This window comes from Molothrus ater, chromosome 7 (assembly GCF_012460135.2).
Source record: "Molothrus ater isolate BHLD 08-10-18 breed brown headed cowbird chromosome 7, BPBGC_Mater_1.1, whole genome shotgun sequence".
In the NCBI taxonomy this organism is placed as follows: Eukaryota; Metazoa; Chordata; class Aves; order Passeriformes; family Icteridae; genus Molothrus; species Molothrus ater.
The window spans coordinates 31,741,894-31,761,138 of record NC_050484.2 but is presented as its reverse complement, the minus strand read 5'-3'; the positions used below and the strand labels follow the sequence as shown (position 1 = coordinate 31,761,138).

The window sequence follows — 19,245 nt, the reverse complement described above, 5'->3', positions numbered from 1 at the left end:
AACCATCTGTTTTATGCTGCTGGTTTCAGTGGCAGAACAGAAAGATGAGTCCAGCCCTTCACACGAGAGCCTGAGATTTGATATGCTTTATGCTGAATTGGCAGTAACTGCTGGTGACCACCAGCCATATCAGGCACTTTCTTGCTGCACAGACTGAGAATGGGTGGATATCATTTTAATAGATAGCTAAGACTGTGGTAGAATAGACAGCATAGCCTGTGTGAGAGTTGAATTTAATAAATCCAAAGCCCTTGGCTGCCACAGAATGTGCAATTGAGGTGTATGTTTGTGTACACAAATAGTGAAATAACAGAAGCCATTAAAATGAAAGAAACTACCCATTTAATTAGGGTAGGCTAATGGATGTATTTGAAAGTGTGTGATCCTCTGCAGGCTATTGTATAATACAGAATTTCCTTGGGAAGCAGCTTAACTGTTCCAGGACTGGATAAATTTTTATCAGACGTATCTTTCTTCTTTTTGTTGAAATAGTAACAATTGTCTGCAGTAAGTATTCAGAAAGGTTTGGAATACCTATTCTAATGACTCTGCTATGGAAAGAATTCTATTTTTTTCATTAGGGTTATGGGTTTATGTTCAATTTTTTCCTTTAAGTCTTTCACTAACAAGAGTTTTGCATAACCCAGCAGTGATGGTTTTCATGTGACATGCATATGAAATAATGTTCATCATGATTGCAAGAAATCTTGCTGCTTGGCACAGCAAGTTCTGTGTGTAAGCTAGGTCACATTGAGGATTTGTGTGCACACTCTCAGCCAGCTTCTATATAAAGTAAAGTGTGTTAAGTCAGACTTTCCCAAGGAGTATTTTTTAAATCTGCCCCTTGCTGGTGCACATCTATTTCTCTTCCTGTCCCAAAACAGAGAACAAGAGCCTCTGGTGCTTGTAGCTGAGTTTTCTTATTAGTTTGTCAGCCCTTGCCTCACAGAAGTCTTTCCCTTTTGTGTACTCCATAATGATTTAAACCTTCTTTCAGTATTCCCAGTGGTATATTTTCTGTAGAAGTGTCTTTTCTAATTTTAAAAAATATATAAGCATAGGACTTGAAGTGAGCAGTATGTGCATCTCTGCCCATCATTCTTCTTCCCCCAGGCTATGCACTCCCTTCACAGGCATCACTCAATCCATGCTTTGCTGTAGTGGTAGGAAACTGGTGTAGACAAAGTGTTGGCTGAAGAGATTCAATTAATATAATCTTAGATTAGATAAGAACCCAGCATGAAAAGGCACTTATTATTAGAACAAACTCTTATTTTTTGCATGGAGGGGGCTGGGAGCAAGCTATTAATTCCCTTGTCTCTTCCCAAAGCATAAAATAAATATGCTGTTGTGGTTTGTATTTTTGATTCATTGGTAAATGAATCAAAGGCTTTTCCAGGAGATGCTCCAAAGGCTTTATCTCATCTAACAGAGATTGCCTAACACTTTTCTAGGAAATGACAATTCTAGAGCCAGCAAGACAGTGTGTGCTTCAACATAAGCTAACACACCTTTTATCTCACAAACTTGCCTTAAAGGTGAGGAACTGACTGGCTGCTTTTTCCTTCCTAGAGATTATTCTTCAGATATGCACTTTGGAATGGCTGCCTAGGGATGGATACAATTTAGAGTCTTTACTGTAGCCTCAGATGTTAATGTGCAGAAAAGCTGGGTGCATACAACTTACATCAATGAAGACTATTTCATTTTTGTGATTTTCTTTCAGTGAAGGTGTAAGTTACTTTTAAAAACAGCAATAATATGTATTTATTTATTTGTGTGTGCTTCAAACTGCCTCTTAGATAGAAACCACCAAGTGGTCTATTCCAGGAATGTGAGCTGTTAGCAACAGGCTCAGGAAATACTGAGGGTTGGTGGGGTCAGATGTGTGTGTGCTGTTTGGAAGTGGGAGTGAGCAATTCTCTGCTCTCTGCTGCTTCTTAGTCATGTTTGGGCAGATGTAGACAAACCCCCATTTCTTAAGAACTCAGGGTAGAACTGAGGGGTCACCAGGTGTTAGTGAAGAGGTGGCAGTGCTGCAGCACAATGCTCCGGAAAAAGTGGTGGAAGCTTGGGTAAAATATCCAAGATACAGAGATCCATGGGCAAGTGACTCGATAGTGGTGATAAGGATGGTGTTCAATCTCATGTGAGCTCACATCTCTCTTTGAATATTGCTGATTGTTACTGCTGCTGTTCACTAATGTCATACTTGGAAAGTCACAATTCTTTTTACCATCTATTCTTGTTTTAGATCCTCTCTTTACAGAAGTGATGTGTGTCTACTAATACAAACAATTTGTTCACCTGAATACACTGTAAAAGAGGCATGCTGTTGTTTGAAATTTAGCTCTCATGCTACTGGATATCACTAAATGCTTTATCAAGTTTTGCAATAAAAACTGTCAGCATGTGATTTGCAAGCATCATTATTTGCCATTGCTTGTCTTGTAGATGGTATCTGTAAAAGATGCCTTCAGACACACAGATATATTTCTTTCTAGGCATGTTGGCAGAACAATTTGTTTAAGCTGAATGCAAAAGAGGACTTAGGAGATATTTACCACCATTGCAACAAGCAGTTCCATTATAATTCTATGCTCAAACTGTTTTACTGGGGTGACCTTGTTTCCTCTGTAAGTTTGAGAGGTAATACATTAACTTATATATTCAGGAGCATGTGATTTTGTATTTCCCATACATGCTGGCCTAATGCTGTTAGACACAGGAAAAAAAGGAAATGACCATGGATGGCAATATCAGGATGTGCAGAGTTCACATCTGCCATTAAGAACAGAAGTTTTAATGCATCAGTTTTAATGCAAGGGCAATTCTTTTGTTAGGCAGTCCCTATCTAGAGTAAGAAAAAGTTTTATAGTGTTTAATATTTTTTTGGATAATGGGCTACAGAGAACCATTATGGCAGTGAAATCATTAGAGAATAGAGTATGAATGTCCTCTGTTATAATATTGAGTCAGTTGCCTACACTTCAAAATACTGCTTTTTCCCATTGACTGTGTCTCTGATCTCTAGCAAGTTATACAGGAGGACTACATAGCTAGTTAACTCTTTGTTAATTAAACCAGACTATTACTTCAAAAATTATAAGTCTTTGTAGAAATTAATTCTTCCTCTCCCATCTTCAAAGTAGACCAGAAAACCAAAGGTTCAAATCATAATTTCCTTGAAGTTTATGAACACAAGGCACAGCATGTACAGTCTGCTGGGGGTTTAGCAGCTGGACCACAGAATTGGCAGCTCTTGGGCAGAAAGGAAATAGAAATGTTTGGAATTCCCAGGCACAGCCCTTGGTAGGGTGAGGAATTTCTGATATAAGTCCTATTTAAATTCTTATGCAAATTTCTACACAAATTTCTTTAACTTTCTAGGATGTATTATCCATTGAGTAGTATGAAAGGTATAATTTCCATTTGAGTTGGGTGTCTAAGGAAGCTATAGTTTCAGATGTTGTAAGCTGATGGATAAGAGAAAATATGTTCAGTCCATGCACATTTTAGTTTCTGCTAGAGCAGCAGGCCCTTTTGTCTTACACTTTTCTATAACTATTTTTCACTTCCACTCTTATTTTTGTCATCATTACCGAGTTTGCTTCTGGGTTTTATGTTGTCTATTAATCTTTCTTTCTCCTTCTGTACAATGCAATTGTTGCTTTCTGTCTTGTATTGCCTTTTTAAGTTAGCAGAGCTTTTGTTTTACTTTGCTTTTATCTTTGCTATTTTTGATCCGTGATTACTGATTGATTTGCTCTTTCAGTGTATTTCTATTCTTCAGTTTCTTATCTTTGATAGTAGCTATGAATAAGAGAATAGATTTGTCTTTCAATTCCATTTGGAAGCACTAAGCCTAGTTGCATGTCTATATATCTCTTACTGTCTATATCTAATTTTTCTGTCCTTTGTTTGAAAGGTCATAGGTTTCTGCAAGTCAATGTTGTGATTAAATGCAAGACCAATCTGCTTTTTACCATTGTCTAATTTTTTTTTCCAGAATCAGCTGCATGGTTTAAAGGAACACTTACAAAAATATTTTACAGGCCATTGTTGAATTTTTTTCCAGTTACATCGACTTCAATAAAAGCCAAATTACTTAAATTTGCATGGTAGAAAAAGAAATTACCTTCACTTTTTTTTTTCATGTCTATGAATATTTCTTAATATTTCTTCTCAAATATTACATTTTAGTTTGTATTTGGTGGCTTGCAGCATCAAGTGCCATCAACGAGTCTCCATTATTTGTAGAACTTGAGATCAGATCAGATTTGAAGAAAAATAATTGTAACTTTTTTTTGATTTCTGTCTCTAGTCTCAGTGATTTGTAGTTGGATAGCCTGAAAGGGCTGTTTGAAACAAGGCATAAGTCTCTTGCTAGAGTAAGAAAGAAATAATCTTTTATTCCAATATATTCAGCAACTCAGATGTATTAAATTATTACAATTTTCTGATAAATGTGGGTCCTTAAACCTGCATTATAACAGGTGAGCAGTTATCTCCAGTCTTAGAGAACAAAGCACAGAAGTAATCTCTGGGGAACAAGAAGAGGATTGCTATTCAGTCAATATGGAGAGGATCAAACAGTTAATGCATTGCAGCTCTGAGAGTTGAAGAAACATTTCATTTTTTTTAAGACGTTGGTTTGTAATGATTCAGAGTACATCTCACATTTGAGGAGTGCCAAGGAAGAGAGGGATGAATAAATGAAGATGCTAGCTCACAGAATGAGGTTCAGATGCAGGAAGTATGAATGAGAGACTGAGCCAAATTCTGCACAGCTTTCATAGCCAGGGAAGCTTGTTTGAAAGTGATGCTGGAGGAACTGGGAAGCAATTCAAATAGAACAAAAAATGCATTGTCAGTAAGTGAATCTAGGATATAATTCAGGAGAGGAGCTATGTGGGGTGAAAAAGAGAAAAAGAAGACTTAAGAACAGAAAAAAACCAATGGTGGAAATATAAGAATTTACCTGGCTTTAAATGTGGACTCGTAGCAGCAGGAATAGAGAAGAAAATGCAGATTTTAGGAATGCAGGGCACAATGTGTTAGAATGGAAGAGGAGAACCCAGAGAGATAAAGATTACAAGTGTGGGTAGTAGGTTGTCAACAGTGATAGAGGGAGGGGAAAGGGGAAATGAGTTGGTGTTGGCTGTGTGCAGGGAAGGTTTGCAGTGTGGGAATCCATGAAGAGAAGTTGGTGTTTAACTACAGCACCCAGGAGAGGACAAAGGGGAGGGAGCAGTTCTGAATGTGAGACAAGTCACTTTAATGAGAGTGAATAGAAATAAGGTCTTAAATGAGTAACATTCTGACTGACTTAATGCAAGCTGGAAGGAGAGGAGGAACACAGGCACAAGGGAAAAGTACCCCAGATCACCAGGGAATGCAGAGTTTATAGGGAAAGTAGTGATAAGTATCTCCATTTCATTGAAAGCCAGTAGACTGCACACTAAGGAAGGTTTCTGCTGCTGCTCAGAGGGATTTCAGGCATGCCAGTTAACAGCAAGGTTAACATTTGCAGCCTTGATTATCAGGAGCTGAAAATAGTTGAAGTTACTCTGTTTTCTTGCATTGAGTCAGCTGCTGAACTCATTTGTCTCTGAAGCCAGTGACTGAATAGATGAGGAGTTTTCACTGTCACTGTTGGGTGTCTTCTTGGCTGGAAGTTTTTCTAACCTAACAGTTCCATTAATATATTCTAAAAAGCTATTGAAGTGTCTTGGCTTCACCTTCAACTTGACCACTTTGTTATGTATTATTCCACACATCCTTGCCAAAGCTAAAATACCAGAACACGTGGCCTGAGAGCTTTCAAGTACTAAGAAAACATTTTAGGTGGGTTTTTCAGTCACATGTAGAGGAGTGTTGGAGAAAAGCACAATGATTCTCCCCTCCACTCCTTTTCAGAATCATTAACAATGCAGATGTGGCAATTTAGTGCATCTTCTGTTAAATCAAAGGTTGGGGTTTTATCACTTAGGGGTTTTTTAAATACCTAGTGTAGTTCAGGAGCAAGGGTAAGATTTATCTTACATCTTCTGGAGCATTATTTTTGCTGCAACACCCTTGATTATTGTTGCAAGGGAGTCAGCTCTCTTTGTTGCAGTTTTAGGACTGCGTGCTGTGATTACTGACACACAAATGTAATGGTTGCTTGCGCAGTTTTATATAAAAATGTTCTAAGTTCAGATTCCTTAAATAACCCTTGGTTGAGATGTTAGTGCTGAAGTGTTGGCTTGTGAGTAGGAGGGAAATTATATGTTGTAGTGTTATATAAAACTGACTCACATGAGTAGGTGAGAATCCCAAGAATATCAGGACACCCACACCAGTGAAAGAAAGACTCAAGCTTCCTCTGTACAACATGTTCCAAAGCCTGCATTAACAAAAAACAGCTTTAATTTGCTTGAGTAGTAACAAAATTTTTCAGTGTTTTAAAAAATGAAGTGCTACAGCTTTCACTGTTTGCCTTGGAAAATGCATTTAGAAGGGAAGGAGTTTGTTCTGAAAAGCTACCTGCAGTTCTTAGCAGTTTTTCCTGGATAAATAGCTGCTGAAAATCAATCAAGAAGTTAAATTATCCTTACAAGCAAGCAACAGATGGATTGGATTGCTGTACCCCTTTAGTTTTTAGTGTCCCAGGTAAGGAAGCACAACTCTCTAGAGAAGATAGTATCTAAATATTTCTATAGTTACAAGAAAGCTCTAACACCAGGTGTTTGGCTTGGTGGGATCCTTGGTTACAGAGACCTTCATTCCAGTGTGTTGTTAATCAATATTCCTCCAAGAGCAAGGTTCAAAATGAGATTCTTTCTCTGTACAAAAATACTTTACTGCAGTAGCCATACCTAATAGAAGAAACTTTAGCTGCATTGTTTGCATGGTTAATAGTGCTGACATTTCAAAAGGGGTGACCCAAATGGAACCCAGAAATAGAAATGATTTTCATTTAAATGTTTGTTCTTCCTGAAACTCATTTTATAAAACTGTGTTAGCATTAACACAATTGTTAATGTTAAAATTGTGTTAGCATTAACCTTCTGATGCAGACTATTTTTGTATGGCTCTATGGCATATGCCACATGAGCTTAGCCTCAGTTTCCTTCTGTTTCTCCAATGAACTCATCTGCATAAAATTTTAAAGATCTGCTTGTCCTTCTGCTTTGCGAAGCTGATTCCAATCTTCTTGACATCAACACAACCAGTGTTTTTTGAGGTTTGAAAAATTATTCTTTCTGTCCTTTTAGAGGCAGAGCTTTCCTGATAGAGCTTTCAGAGGGCTCTGTCAGGAGCTTTGGGTTTCTTTCTTAGCTCCTTCACCTGTTTTTTTTGCTTGCTTCAGGTTTCTCTCCAAGGTTTGCTGTAGTAAGAATGTATAAATGCACCTTTGCCTGGTGCTTGGTACCTTTACATGGAATCAAGTACCAACCAAGACTGTTCTGACAGTGCTGAAACACTGGTTCTGGGGTTCTGACTCATCCAGCTTTGGGTGGTCCCTTCCATTATGGATTCTCTACGTGCAGAAGAGAGCTGGGGTTTGTGTACAGCCTCAGGTGCTTGCAGTTGTTCTCTTCAGTGAACAGCAGGAAGGTTTTGGAGCTGTGTGCACCTGAGGTGCCCCAGCACAGCAGACCTTACTCTCTGCAGGCATGTTCACTCACCAGGGTACATCCTCACTCAAAGCTCTTTGTGATTGCTTGATAAAAGAAAAATGTGCTTTTATTTTCAGGCTAATACACCTCAAAATGCTGGGGCTGTTACAGTCTAGTGAAGGCCCAAATGATGTTTCCCTTCTATTTGTGAAAGGTCCTACTGTGTCTGGAGGCCATTGCTAACCCTATACTGCAAAAGGGTTATGAATAGTAGCAAGGTTGTAGCAGCATGTGCAGTGCATCCCAATGAGACTCTGCTGTTTCTGCTCAGAAAAAAATAGATTTCCTTGATGAATGGACAGAGATTCAAACACAAGCCACAGGATTCGCTCTGAAGGAGGGAAACATTTAAAGATTAAATGCAAAAGAATCTGAAAGAATTTGCCATTGACTGCTGCTTTTTGCATGGTTGGACTTTGCTGCTGAGAGCAAGTGCAACTGAGACATCTCAGATTCCTTTTTTCCATGCTTTTCTGAAACTTTTGACCATGTGGGCTGAGCTTCCAACAGGATATGAATCTGCGTATCATAGCTCTGATTTATATTCTTGGATAGAGCTATTATTAAGGTGTCATATGAACAGATGGGACATGAATGATGAAGCTCAGATTGGGTAACTACCAGTTGAGAGGAAATGACTAATTGAACTTCAGAGAACAAGAAGTCTGTCTTCTTGCAGTCAAAATATGTGAAACAAAAATACGTATTTGTCCCTTCAATGTAGCTGAAGATCTGTTTCTTCTGCTTTTGACAGCATGGAACCTTTATGTCCATGTTGGCAGCTTGTCTGACTGCAATAATGTAGAACATACTGAAGTTTGTTTTAAATAGAGGCTGCATGTTTTTAAGATTATGTAAAGTATTGCTTTTTAGCAGCTTAGTGCAACTAACTATTAGGTATCTTGTAAGTTCTGTGTGATGTGGGCTATAAAGATGGGGAAGTTCTTTACACTTCAAATCTAATTGTTGTGATTATAAACTGCAGACACTTCATGATTTCCTCTCCTCTGTAAGGTGTTTTTCATTGCCCCAGAATCCAATGAAAATAATTTGGACTTCTTATGATTTGCAACTACATTAGGCAGACATCTTTAGAATTCTTATATTAAAACTGTGAAAGCTACACAAATGAATGCTTTAAAATGCATTATGTCATAAAATAAATTGAATATCCTCCATTTCCACTTCCATTAACTCCTACCTGTATCATAAACTCAATCTTGTGTGCCATGTTAAAATTTTGTTAAGTGTGAGTGTCAATAATGTTAATTAGTTGGCATAAATTAGCAATTTAAAAACTGTAGCACTTCAGGAATTTGAGTCTGAGCAGTGTGGATCCAAGCAGTGATTCATGTCACTAACTGTATAATCACAGGGGACTTCACACATTCAGATAACTCTAACTGGAGCTTTAAAACCAATTTAGTGCACTTGATTGATCTCAATCTATGATGTGTCTGGTCAAATTTTAAATGCTGAAAAATGGCTGGATTGCAAGTACAGGAAGAAAATCCCAACTACTTATGACAAAGCAATTTCATCATTAGGCAGGAGAAGAAAGTGAATGCTTACTAGCAAAATATCACCAGAGATCCCCAGCTTTAAGCATAGGGATGTTTCTGTGGCTCTGTTTCTATTGGTACTGCAGAAATAAGGAAGATAAAACTGTGTTGATCACTTCATGTAACCTCTGTTTGCAGAGTTATTATGGGTAAATTATTATTGTTATTATTATGATGGCAGCTACTTTGTACTTTGCTTCATTTACCAGCAACAAATTGATGAGTTTCTATAAATATTTTAAAGTCATCAACTTTGTTGCTGCTACATAAGAAATTTAACTTAAGGACATAATCAGTGGAAGTTAATAGACATTGAAAACAGGAGATACTCTATAGCAGCAAAGATTTTATGAGTATTGCCTGAAAATGAGTGCAAAAAGAAAAGCAGAACCATTTCTTATTTGTCATCAGATAAAGTCATCAATGTTTAGGTGGCTACATTTCACTCTGATGAAGAAATCTAGCTTTATGGAAAAGTTCCTGTGGTTGACATGCTTTTAAAGTGGGTAGTTTGTTATTTGCTATTCAGTTTCTAATTGTCAGAGCCATTTGTAAATCACTCTGAATTTCTTCATTTTTGCTTGTTATCCTGAAGGGAAGGAGGAGCATCCAAATAGTTCACCTATGCCAAAGAGTAGTGCAACAGGATCCTACCTATTCTCACTTTTTCTGTTTGTCTGAGCTGGCATAATTAACATTTCACTATTTATGCAATTCTACTAAAATTTAAACTGATTTGCTGAGAGATACAGTATTTGCAGCAGAGGTTGACAAGGAATACTTTTATTCCTGTCCTCTTTACCACATTTTCTTGCTACCAGATGCAGCTTGGTTATTGCTATATTTGTACTTGAGCCCTGATATTCCTACCATAAATAATCTTTATTGTTGAAGAAGGTCTGTGGTTTATTCTTGAGCTGTCTCTGCTCTGTAGCTGTTGGTCGTAGCCTTACTCATTTGCTGCATTTGTGTAAGGAGTACTACTGCAACAGTAGGTTAGTGTGCATTCCAATTGATTTCAGGCCTCAAACTGTTTTTAAAAAACATGATTAATGTACTGAAAGCAGTTGGCCTCAAAGAATCTGCAAAAAAGAAAGGCTTGTTTTGTAAACTTCAGTTCAAGCAATTAACAATGAGTATTGAATGGGAAAAAAAAAAAGCAGTCTTTGAAAAAAACTGACATTATTTTAAAATTAGAATTGTGTGTTAGTTGTCTGCAAATAAATGTCTTTGCCCAGCTGCAAATCACAGACATTAAGGCCTCACAATCATGAGTTGCCACTAAAAATAATTGTCTTCCTGCCTTTTTATTCCTTTGTAAATCTGTGCAGGCTTGGGGGCTTTGTTTTGTTATATTTTCTTCCTATGTTTTCTCTGCTCCATCCCTAACAGCTGGGGAGGGGAAGTTGCAAAGCAATTGCAAATAGATAGTTTGTTGCTTATAAAAATGGAGTTGTATAAGATTAATTTTGAATCAATTTTTTACCTCAGTTGAATGAAACTGCAGAAGTTAGTAGACACAGGAATTTATACTGGCAGGCAGTGAGCAAACAGCATTATACTGTGGTTCTGAAAATATCAAACATTTTATCTTTTTTTGGCCAGCTCCACTAACTCCAGAGTAGCTACCATTAAAAAAGCAGTTCTGTATTACTTGGAAAAATTTTTCTGGATCAAAATACAGAATGTTTATATCTTGTGTTAAATTTTGTTAAAGACACTAAGACCTGGAAGATCTTTCCCATTTTTTCCTGGAAGGAGCATTATGTTTGAGTTACACAGTGTAAAGGGTACATATAGAATCCCAGAATGGTTAAAATACCTTTCAGAAATTCATGTAAAAAATGGCATTTAATGTTTACAAAATGTAAATATGCTGAACAGAATTTACTGTTTATGACTGGGCACTTGGAGTTGTCATTGTCTTTACACAGCGTGTCTTTGCCAAGTGACTCCAAAATGGGCAAAAAATCAAATTCATTTTCTAATACTTTAGCTGGTACAATTGGTGTGGGAGAGGGAGTGTCTGCTTCTATTTCAAAACAAATGTGACAGCTCAGGAAAGCACATTTTTGAAATCAATCTGAAATACAAATAGTCCTTAATCATGAAGCACAAAAGCATTGCTGAAAGACAAAAGAAAACTGAAGATACACTTTTGCCTTGGAAGTGTCTCTTATGATTACAGTTAATCTATCCCTGGACCTAAGCAGAAGTTCAGTTTTGCAATTGCAAGTTCTGAGTAATGCCAGCAAACTGAATAAACATATTTAGAAGAATTGTTGGACTTAGCTTCAGTTCATACCAAATTCATTTTTTGTAGGTGATATCTGGAGGAATGAAGTCACCTTTTTTCCTTTCATTGGTTCTGTAAATCCAGAATTTAAATTTATAGTAAACAATTTGTAAGTATTGGTTTATGTATTATATTTTGTATTAATTTCTGCTTTTCCTCCCCTTTTTTGTTTCTTATTTAGGTGTATGATTGCTGATGAGGTAAGTGATGTTCCTGTTCCTCTAACACTCTCTTTTCTGGTGTTAATGCACTTGGTGCAGATGTGACTTTTTTTGTTTGAGAGGTGTGGGCAGAAAGGCTGGTAATGAAAGAATCCTAATTTGTGTGATAGTCAGCAGATATCCTGAAAATACCTAAGTGAGGGAAAAATTGGAACCTGACATAAGTTTAGAAGAATCCTTGAGAAAACTTAAAAGGTTACTTTTAATTGTAGGTTAAATCTCCTGCACTGTTACATTTTAAAAACACTGACTCAGTTGATTTTTTTAAAGTGCTTTATAATTGCATAGTGAGCTATTTTTAGTGCATTATTAGACATTCCTGGCCCAAAAAGATTTTTAACAGATATGGTTTCCAAAGATGAATTTTTTAAAGTGCTCTCATCAAGTAGTAATAGTAAAATTCATTGTATCCATACATTTAAAAATATATGTTGTATTCCATCCATATCAGGGAAATCTGAGTCCAGCATTTCTTCCCCCAGATAAAATATTTTTGTAATAATGTTCTTGAAGTATTGTCAGTATAAAACCTTTCTGAAAAAGAGAATTGCTGTAGTCTCACAATTCTAATTTGGGTTTTCTTGACACACTAGGAGGGAGAGGGAGATGGATTATTGGGATTTAAGCATCTCCTCATACTATAAAAATCTCATTACATCTGGATAAACTATCCTGGCACAGAATGCAAAATATCTGGGAGCTGTGGAGAATACAAAAGTATTCAGGGGAAGAGAAAAGGGAAGCTTGGGAAAAATCAAAATATCAGCAGTAGCTATTTTTTTATTAAAACAGTTTATTTCCAGCCTTGAACTAGAAAATGAGCTGTGCATAATTATGTTAGCAATAAAAAGTCCTGGAAGATACATTTATTCCAAAATAAAAGTTGTATATTTTGTAATGACAATAGGTGTGGCACTGGAGGAAGTATTGTGCACTGGTGTGTATCCTGTGCTTTTTGTCCTATCTCTAAATAAGAAAATGTTGGTAAAATTAAATATCAGTATTGTGAGCTTTTATGTCAAAAGAAATTATGGAGGAAAACCCAAGGTCAGAGAATTACTGTATATATCCCTGGACTGTGTAACTATGTAAGGATTAAAGTAAGATAAAACCAGTGTTTTTTGAAAGATGATCTACAAATCTGCTTCTATTTCTTCTCAGAGTGGGGACAGACAAAATTTTTCCCCTAAAATTTCAGTGTCATCCATTTGCATGCTGGAGAAAGATGGGTTTATATCAAAAGCCAAGGCCATAATATTTTCTCCAGTTTTTCTAGTCTCTCACATTGCTCCCTACCTGCTGATCAGCTCTGTGGAATCTGCATCCAGCCCTGGGTGTGCTGATGGTAAAAGCCTTGCTTTTATTCCATCTTCATTTCAACCCAGTGCCTGGGTTATCACCAGGGCCTGGTTAGGCACACATAGCTGTGTCCCTAACCATGGCAGCAAACTAAAAATGAATCTTATTTTGTTGGGTTTTTTTTCCACTTGGAGTTATTTTCAGATGACCTAAGAACTACTGGTGACACAAGGGGAAAACTTGCAGGAAAATTTTAATGACAACTTGGCAATTTTGAATGAAAACTGAGTATCACAGTAGCTTTCCTATTATTTTCTTTCCAGTAATAGTATAAAAATTCATTGTTTTCTTTTGTACTTGGGAAATCTCCTCATTACATCATTAAGTCACTTTTAGACTCATTACTAGAGATGTAAGTTGTTTTATGTCTCACTGCTGTGAGTAGTTAGATAGCAGCAAATCCAACTCAGTGCCACTGGACTCCATGGAAAACCTGCCCAGAGCATTTTAAGGCTCATCTCTACTTTGGTGTTTCACAGGAGTTGGGAATTATCTCTTGCCATGTGAACAAGCAGACAAAATAGCTGCATTCTTTGATAAAATTTTGGTGTGGGGGGGAAGTGTGTGGTATTTTTTAAGCAAAACCCTAAATTCTGACTCTTAGAGACATCTGTTGCCATGATCATTCACAGATGGGAGCATTCCCACCTTGGCAATAGGAAGCATGTACTTCCCTGTTAAATGCAGATCTTTTGACTCCTCCCCATGTGTGTACATCTGAATTCTCACTAGCTGGCCTTTCTCCTCTGTGGGGCAGGCCAGGGAGAAGCCATCAGCCCTGCTGAATCAGAGCAGTAGTTTCTCTTTGTTGACCCACTGGGTCAAACCCAGTGGGGTTCTTCCCACAGGTCTGTGTTCCTCACTTGCCTATGCAATTGGGGACAAAGTTGTTGTTACTGTAAGAAGGCATCCTGTATTTTTCTTTCCTTTGCATAGTCTTTTAGAAATGTTTTCAGTAGCTTCACAAGTTAAAGAGTTTGATTTTTTTAGTCTCTCCTATTCAGACTCTGAACTGAAAATCTTCTGAGATTAATGGAAATGCTTCTTCTGACTTTAATGAGATAACCAGATAGAATACATGTATTAATACATTTAACTAGGAAAATCTTGTTTCATAAAAGATGATCTGTGCTAACAAAGTGATAATTAAATACATGCTATATAAGTAGCTCTTTGGCTGGGTTTCCTGTATTTGGTTCTGTCTTTGCAAAACCTTTTGGGCTCTTCTGAATGGAGTATGCTTTCTGAACAGAGACTTCTGGTTTAAATGTTCTTTTTTTTCTTTTCTTTTCTTTTCCCAGATGGGGCTAGGAAAAACAATCAAGCAATTGCCATTTCATATTACTATAAAAATGAATGGCCTCTCCTAATTGTAGTGCCTTCCTCTCTAAGATACCCTTGGGTGGATGAGATGGAGAAGTGGATTCCAGAGCTCTCTCCAGATGACATTAGCATCATTCAGAACAAAACTGATATTGGGTGAGTAGTTTGTTGTTCTTCTCTAGAAAGGCTTGCTCAAGCAGGGCTACCCTTGGGCTATCAGAAACACCCTCTGGGCTATCAGCCACTCCTCCCAGTTTTCTGTTCTTTTGTTATAGTAGTTACTCATTTTCTTTGAAGTTGAGGGATCTGCTTTTTGCAAAGTAGCAAATGCTTGTCTGCTGAAAATTAGATTACTTCAGTGTGTCTCAAATTGAACATACACAGTTATTTCTCAACTCTGATGAATTCATTAGCTTCTGTAAAACATTTTTGGAGAACTTCTGGTGTACATTACAAAATAAGGAAGTAATTACTGTTAGAATTCCATTTAGCACGCTGAGGAAATTTGTAAGTTCGAGTAAGTAATCCCTAAATAACTGAAAAGGTCATCGTGCCCTACGCTTTCTATCTTTAGATTTAATAGCATGAATTCATCAGAGAGGCTATGGCTTGGGTGTTATTAGAATAACTCTCCTATTACCCTGAATTGCAAGGGTGGGTTTTGTCTGCTTTACTGTAAATGACTTGGTTGATTTGATGCTAATGTTTAGATGTTGTTCTAAAACTTTGGTGTGAGGGAGACTGATCTTCATCTTTTCTGGGAATATCAGAGAGTGACTTGACTGCCAAGATGTGCTGCTTGGAACCTTCCTGGTAACCACAGAAATCCAACTGAAAATGCATTTTGAAAGCTTCATCAAAGGGTAATTCCTACTGATGGTCAAAATTTAAATTCATCATAGGAATATAGAAACTAAAATTAGCTTTTTTTTAAAGGTATTTATCTGAAATGCACTCAGTGCTTATAGTGCTGGTTGCATAAAGGGAAATGTGGACTAGGCAAAATGATGGGAAAATTAAATGGCAGATGAAATTCTGCTCCTTTTAAGATTTTTTTAAAGGAGCAGACCTTAACTATTATTACTTATTTATATTTAAAAACAAGGAAAGATGAAAACTTGGGTTTCTGTTCATTTAACTCCCAGGAGGCTTCCTAGCTATAAGTGAGGTTGCTGTTGAACTAATTAATATTTTAACATTAGAAAGTGTTTCATGCATTTGTAAGAAAATGCAAAAATACAGCTGCCAAATTTGGTTTAGCATTTTGTTAAACTCTGCTTCCATATGTTAAGCTTTGATTTCTCTCAGTTTAATACTTTGCTTTTCTTCAAAACTTCCAAGTTTACTGCTTGAGTGTTAACTTCTTGATTAAAACAGGTTAAAATAAACTTAGGCATCAGTTTAGGTTTGTAATTTCTCGCCGAGTTTGAAAATGGAAGTTCCTTGAATAAATTGGTTCCACTAAAATAAATAAGTTTTTTTTTTATATAATTTTTAAATGTACCCTTCAGAAAGGGTAAGGGAAATTCATGCTTTCCTGGTTGCTACATTTATCTGTACAGTGACAGCCAGACCCTGCAGTGCCCACAGTGCCAGTGCTCAAACCAGTGCATTTCCAAATCCAGGAGCATGAATGTGGAGCTGCATTTACTTTCTTCCTTTTAAATCCTCAAGGAAATTTCAGCTTGTTTGGTTTCTCGATCTCTTGTACTGCAGCACAAACAGAAATGATGCCAGCAGGGCAGTGGTGTCTGACAGATGGGTAGACCAGCTATGACCCCATCCTGGTGACTTGTGTGTCTAACAGCTTCGAGTTCCTGTGCTGCACCTGAAGGGCCACAGTGCTCTCTAGTGATTTCAATATCAGTTCGTGCCTTGGACCTGTATACATGTTGAAATTTGTTATAAAACGTTCATTTTCAATTAAATACTAGTTTTTCATCCTGTGCCATGTTGACTCCCTATTTCCAGATGTTTTTGTTTTCTTCTTGTCCTATTTGAGCAAAAAAGCTGGATAAGAGCTCTGACAGGAATGGTTTTTCCAGGTGGTGAGGTTCAGCCCAGTCTGTACTTTCACAGTGCCCAAATACTCAGGGACAGTCTGATTAACCCTCTCAGGCTGCTGCTGAGGGGACTCTTTGTACCCAGAGCAGTAGAAAGCTTGCACAGAGACATTTTTATTTCAGGTGTTTGGGTGCTAATTAAGATCTTGGCTTGTGTGTAACTTTTTGTCCACAAAGGAGATTTTTCCAATGGGAAATTGCCCCTGGAAAAGAGCTCAGGGTGAAGCAATGCATCCAGATAAATGAAATTCCTTTGAAAAGCAATGTGTGTCCTCTGAAAATGATTATGAAATGTGTGTGGTTGAGAAGTGTGAGATGTTTTAAACACCAAAAGCTGTTGTTGTTAGCCTGACAGCCCACATGTCAATCAATCCAAAAGGAGCCACACATACCTTCTGAGGTTAGTTTTTTATAATCTCTCTGCCATATGAATTGTCCTACAATAAAAATTTACTAAGAAACTTGTGGATTTTCTCTTTCAGGGGAATATCAACAAGCAAAGTAACAATTCTGGGCTATGGGCTGTTAACATCTGATGCACAGACCTTGGTAGACACTTTGTACAGGCAGAAATTTAAGGTGGTTGTGATTGATGAGTCACACTATATGAAATCCAGAAATGCCACCCGTAGCAAGATTTTACTGCCAATTGTTCAGAAAGCTCTCAGAGCTGTTCTCCTTACTGGAACTCCTGCTCTAGGAAGACCTGAAGAGGTATTTGACATGTTGTGTTTTCTTTGTTTTGGGTTTGGTTTTGTTTGTTTTTTTTAATGATAGTATCAGTAATAAATGTTCAGTTTTGTAGTTTCCTTGAATATATTCAATTACATGCATTAGGACATCAAAAGGTGCACTGGCTGCATCAGAAAAGACAAGTATAAGAAATGAAACCGATTTTGAGTTGATTTACAAACTTGTTTCAAGCTTGTGCACAGGTGAATTGAGACAGTGTTTCTTGTAAGAAATTAATCTTACATGTAACAGACTGATTGTTGGGTGAAATAAAAAATAAAGAGCCTGGGCAGAGAACTGCTTCTTTCTCCTGGGTAGGGAACTCTTTGGTGGACAAGATCTTGTAAAAAATCTTCTACTTCATCATCTGATAAAGAAAGCCCTTAGTGTCACTGGTCTATTGGATATTCCTAATGTTCACTTCAATGGAAAAAAATACAGGCTGTGCTTGTTTTGCACATCCAGAATGACAAATTTTCCTTTGAAGGAAGTTCAGCTTATGGAATTAGGGAGGAGCAGAGAGGTAACAAAAACCCTCTTGGGTTTAATAATGAACTATACTTTATTTATCAAATGTAGGGGGGAAATGGAATATAAGAGCTGATTTGTATTGAGGGAACTTAAAAGAGTTATATAAATAATATTTTATGCTTCAGAATTCCTTACTGTGTAAATAGAACTTATGCCAAGACCCTTATTAATTTAATTTGTTCAAAGACTTCATAACTTGAGGAAGATATCTGTGGTATGGAAAAGAGCTTGGTACATCATGAGTACTTGCCTAAAAATTTAATATGAATATTTATGTTTATGAGTGTGGATAATTACTAAAAGTTCCTGTACAATGACATTGCAACCAGCCCTGGATGAAGAACTGAAGTTAGAAAGTGTTCTACCTTTATATAGTACATGGATACTGAGACCAGTATCATTGTTAAAGGTCTTTGAAGGAAATCCCATACACCTGTCCTTGACCACAGCAATGGGATCAAAATTCGTGACCAAATGGAAAACAATTTGAGATATTTTTTAGTGATACTGATGTTCTTCAGTGGCTTACAAGGCAGAGTATAAAAAGCATTAGATGTCTTTAATCAGTTTTGTGTTGCAAGCAGAATCTTTGTATAAAGTCTTTAAATGTATAGAAAATGATCTCAGAAGCCAGGAAGCTTTGACAGTGTAACAGCTTGTAAAGCAGGATTCCTCCTGCCTAAGGTCATCTAAACTGGTATTTGCCTCCTGCTATTCAGCAGGGAAGAAGCTGTGAAATTTCTGGTCTGCATTGATATTGTCCACTTTTTGAAGTAAAACCTAAGAATTGAGTAGGTTTTTCATGTATTTTAGGAAGCAAACCACTCATGCAATACCTGCTCTGAAGCTTTGCAGAAACCCATGCACCTGGCAAATGATAAACACTGTATTTAAGGAATAACTTCATTTCATCCATATTTTCTTGTTGAATGGGAATCTTTTCCAAGCTGTCAGTGCTGTTACAGTGCTCTGAGTGCTCTGTTCTTTGAGGGCTTCCCACAACTGTCCTCTCTGAAGCCTCCTGTATCCTGAGGAATTTCTTTTGCATGCAGGCCTAGCTGTGTGGGTTTTGTGCAAATATTAAATGTAAACTTAGCACAAGAACCATTATTTCTGATTAGTCTTCCATTCACAGGGAATGTTTAATTTTTCACTGTTGCTGTTTTATTTTTTATACAGCTCTTCATGCAGGTTGAGGCACTGTTTCCAAGAAGGTTTGGAACTTGGAATGAATATGCTAAAAAATACTGTGATGCTCGTGTCAGGTATTACTGCCCTTGCCTATTTACATTCTTATTTACATTTACACGAGTGTCTTTGATTTTTCTTGTCATGCCAAGTGAGAGATTCAGTAGGTGGCACCTCTACTGCTCTATCACACCATCTTGCTTTGAAACCCAGGGTCAGCTACCATCTCCTCCATCAAAGAGAATTGGGAAAAGGGTGACACTGATTAAATTAATTAATGCTGTTAAAGTTTGAAAAAAAGTTGAA

At 37.1% G+C, this 19,245-nt stretch overlaps 1 protein-coding gene across 1 annotated transcript in view; it reads left to right on the top strand.

Annotated features, from left to right (window-relative positions):
• The window catches only part of ZRANB3 (zinc finger RANBP2-type containing 3), a 40,388-nt gene that overhangs the window by 5,513 nt on the left and 15,630 nt on the right, over positions 1-19,245 (top strand). Inside the window, 5 exon segments of the mRNA XM_036386409.2 lie at positions 11,704-11,722; positions 14,404-14,419; positions 14,422-14,581; positions 16,971-17,202; positions 18,931-19,016. Of these exon segments, the coding sequence (XP_036242302.1) occupies positions 11,704-11,722; positions 14,404-14,419; positions 14,422-14,581; positions 16,971-17,202; positions 18,931-19,016 (513 nt within the window).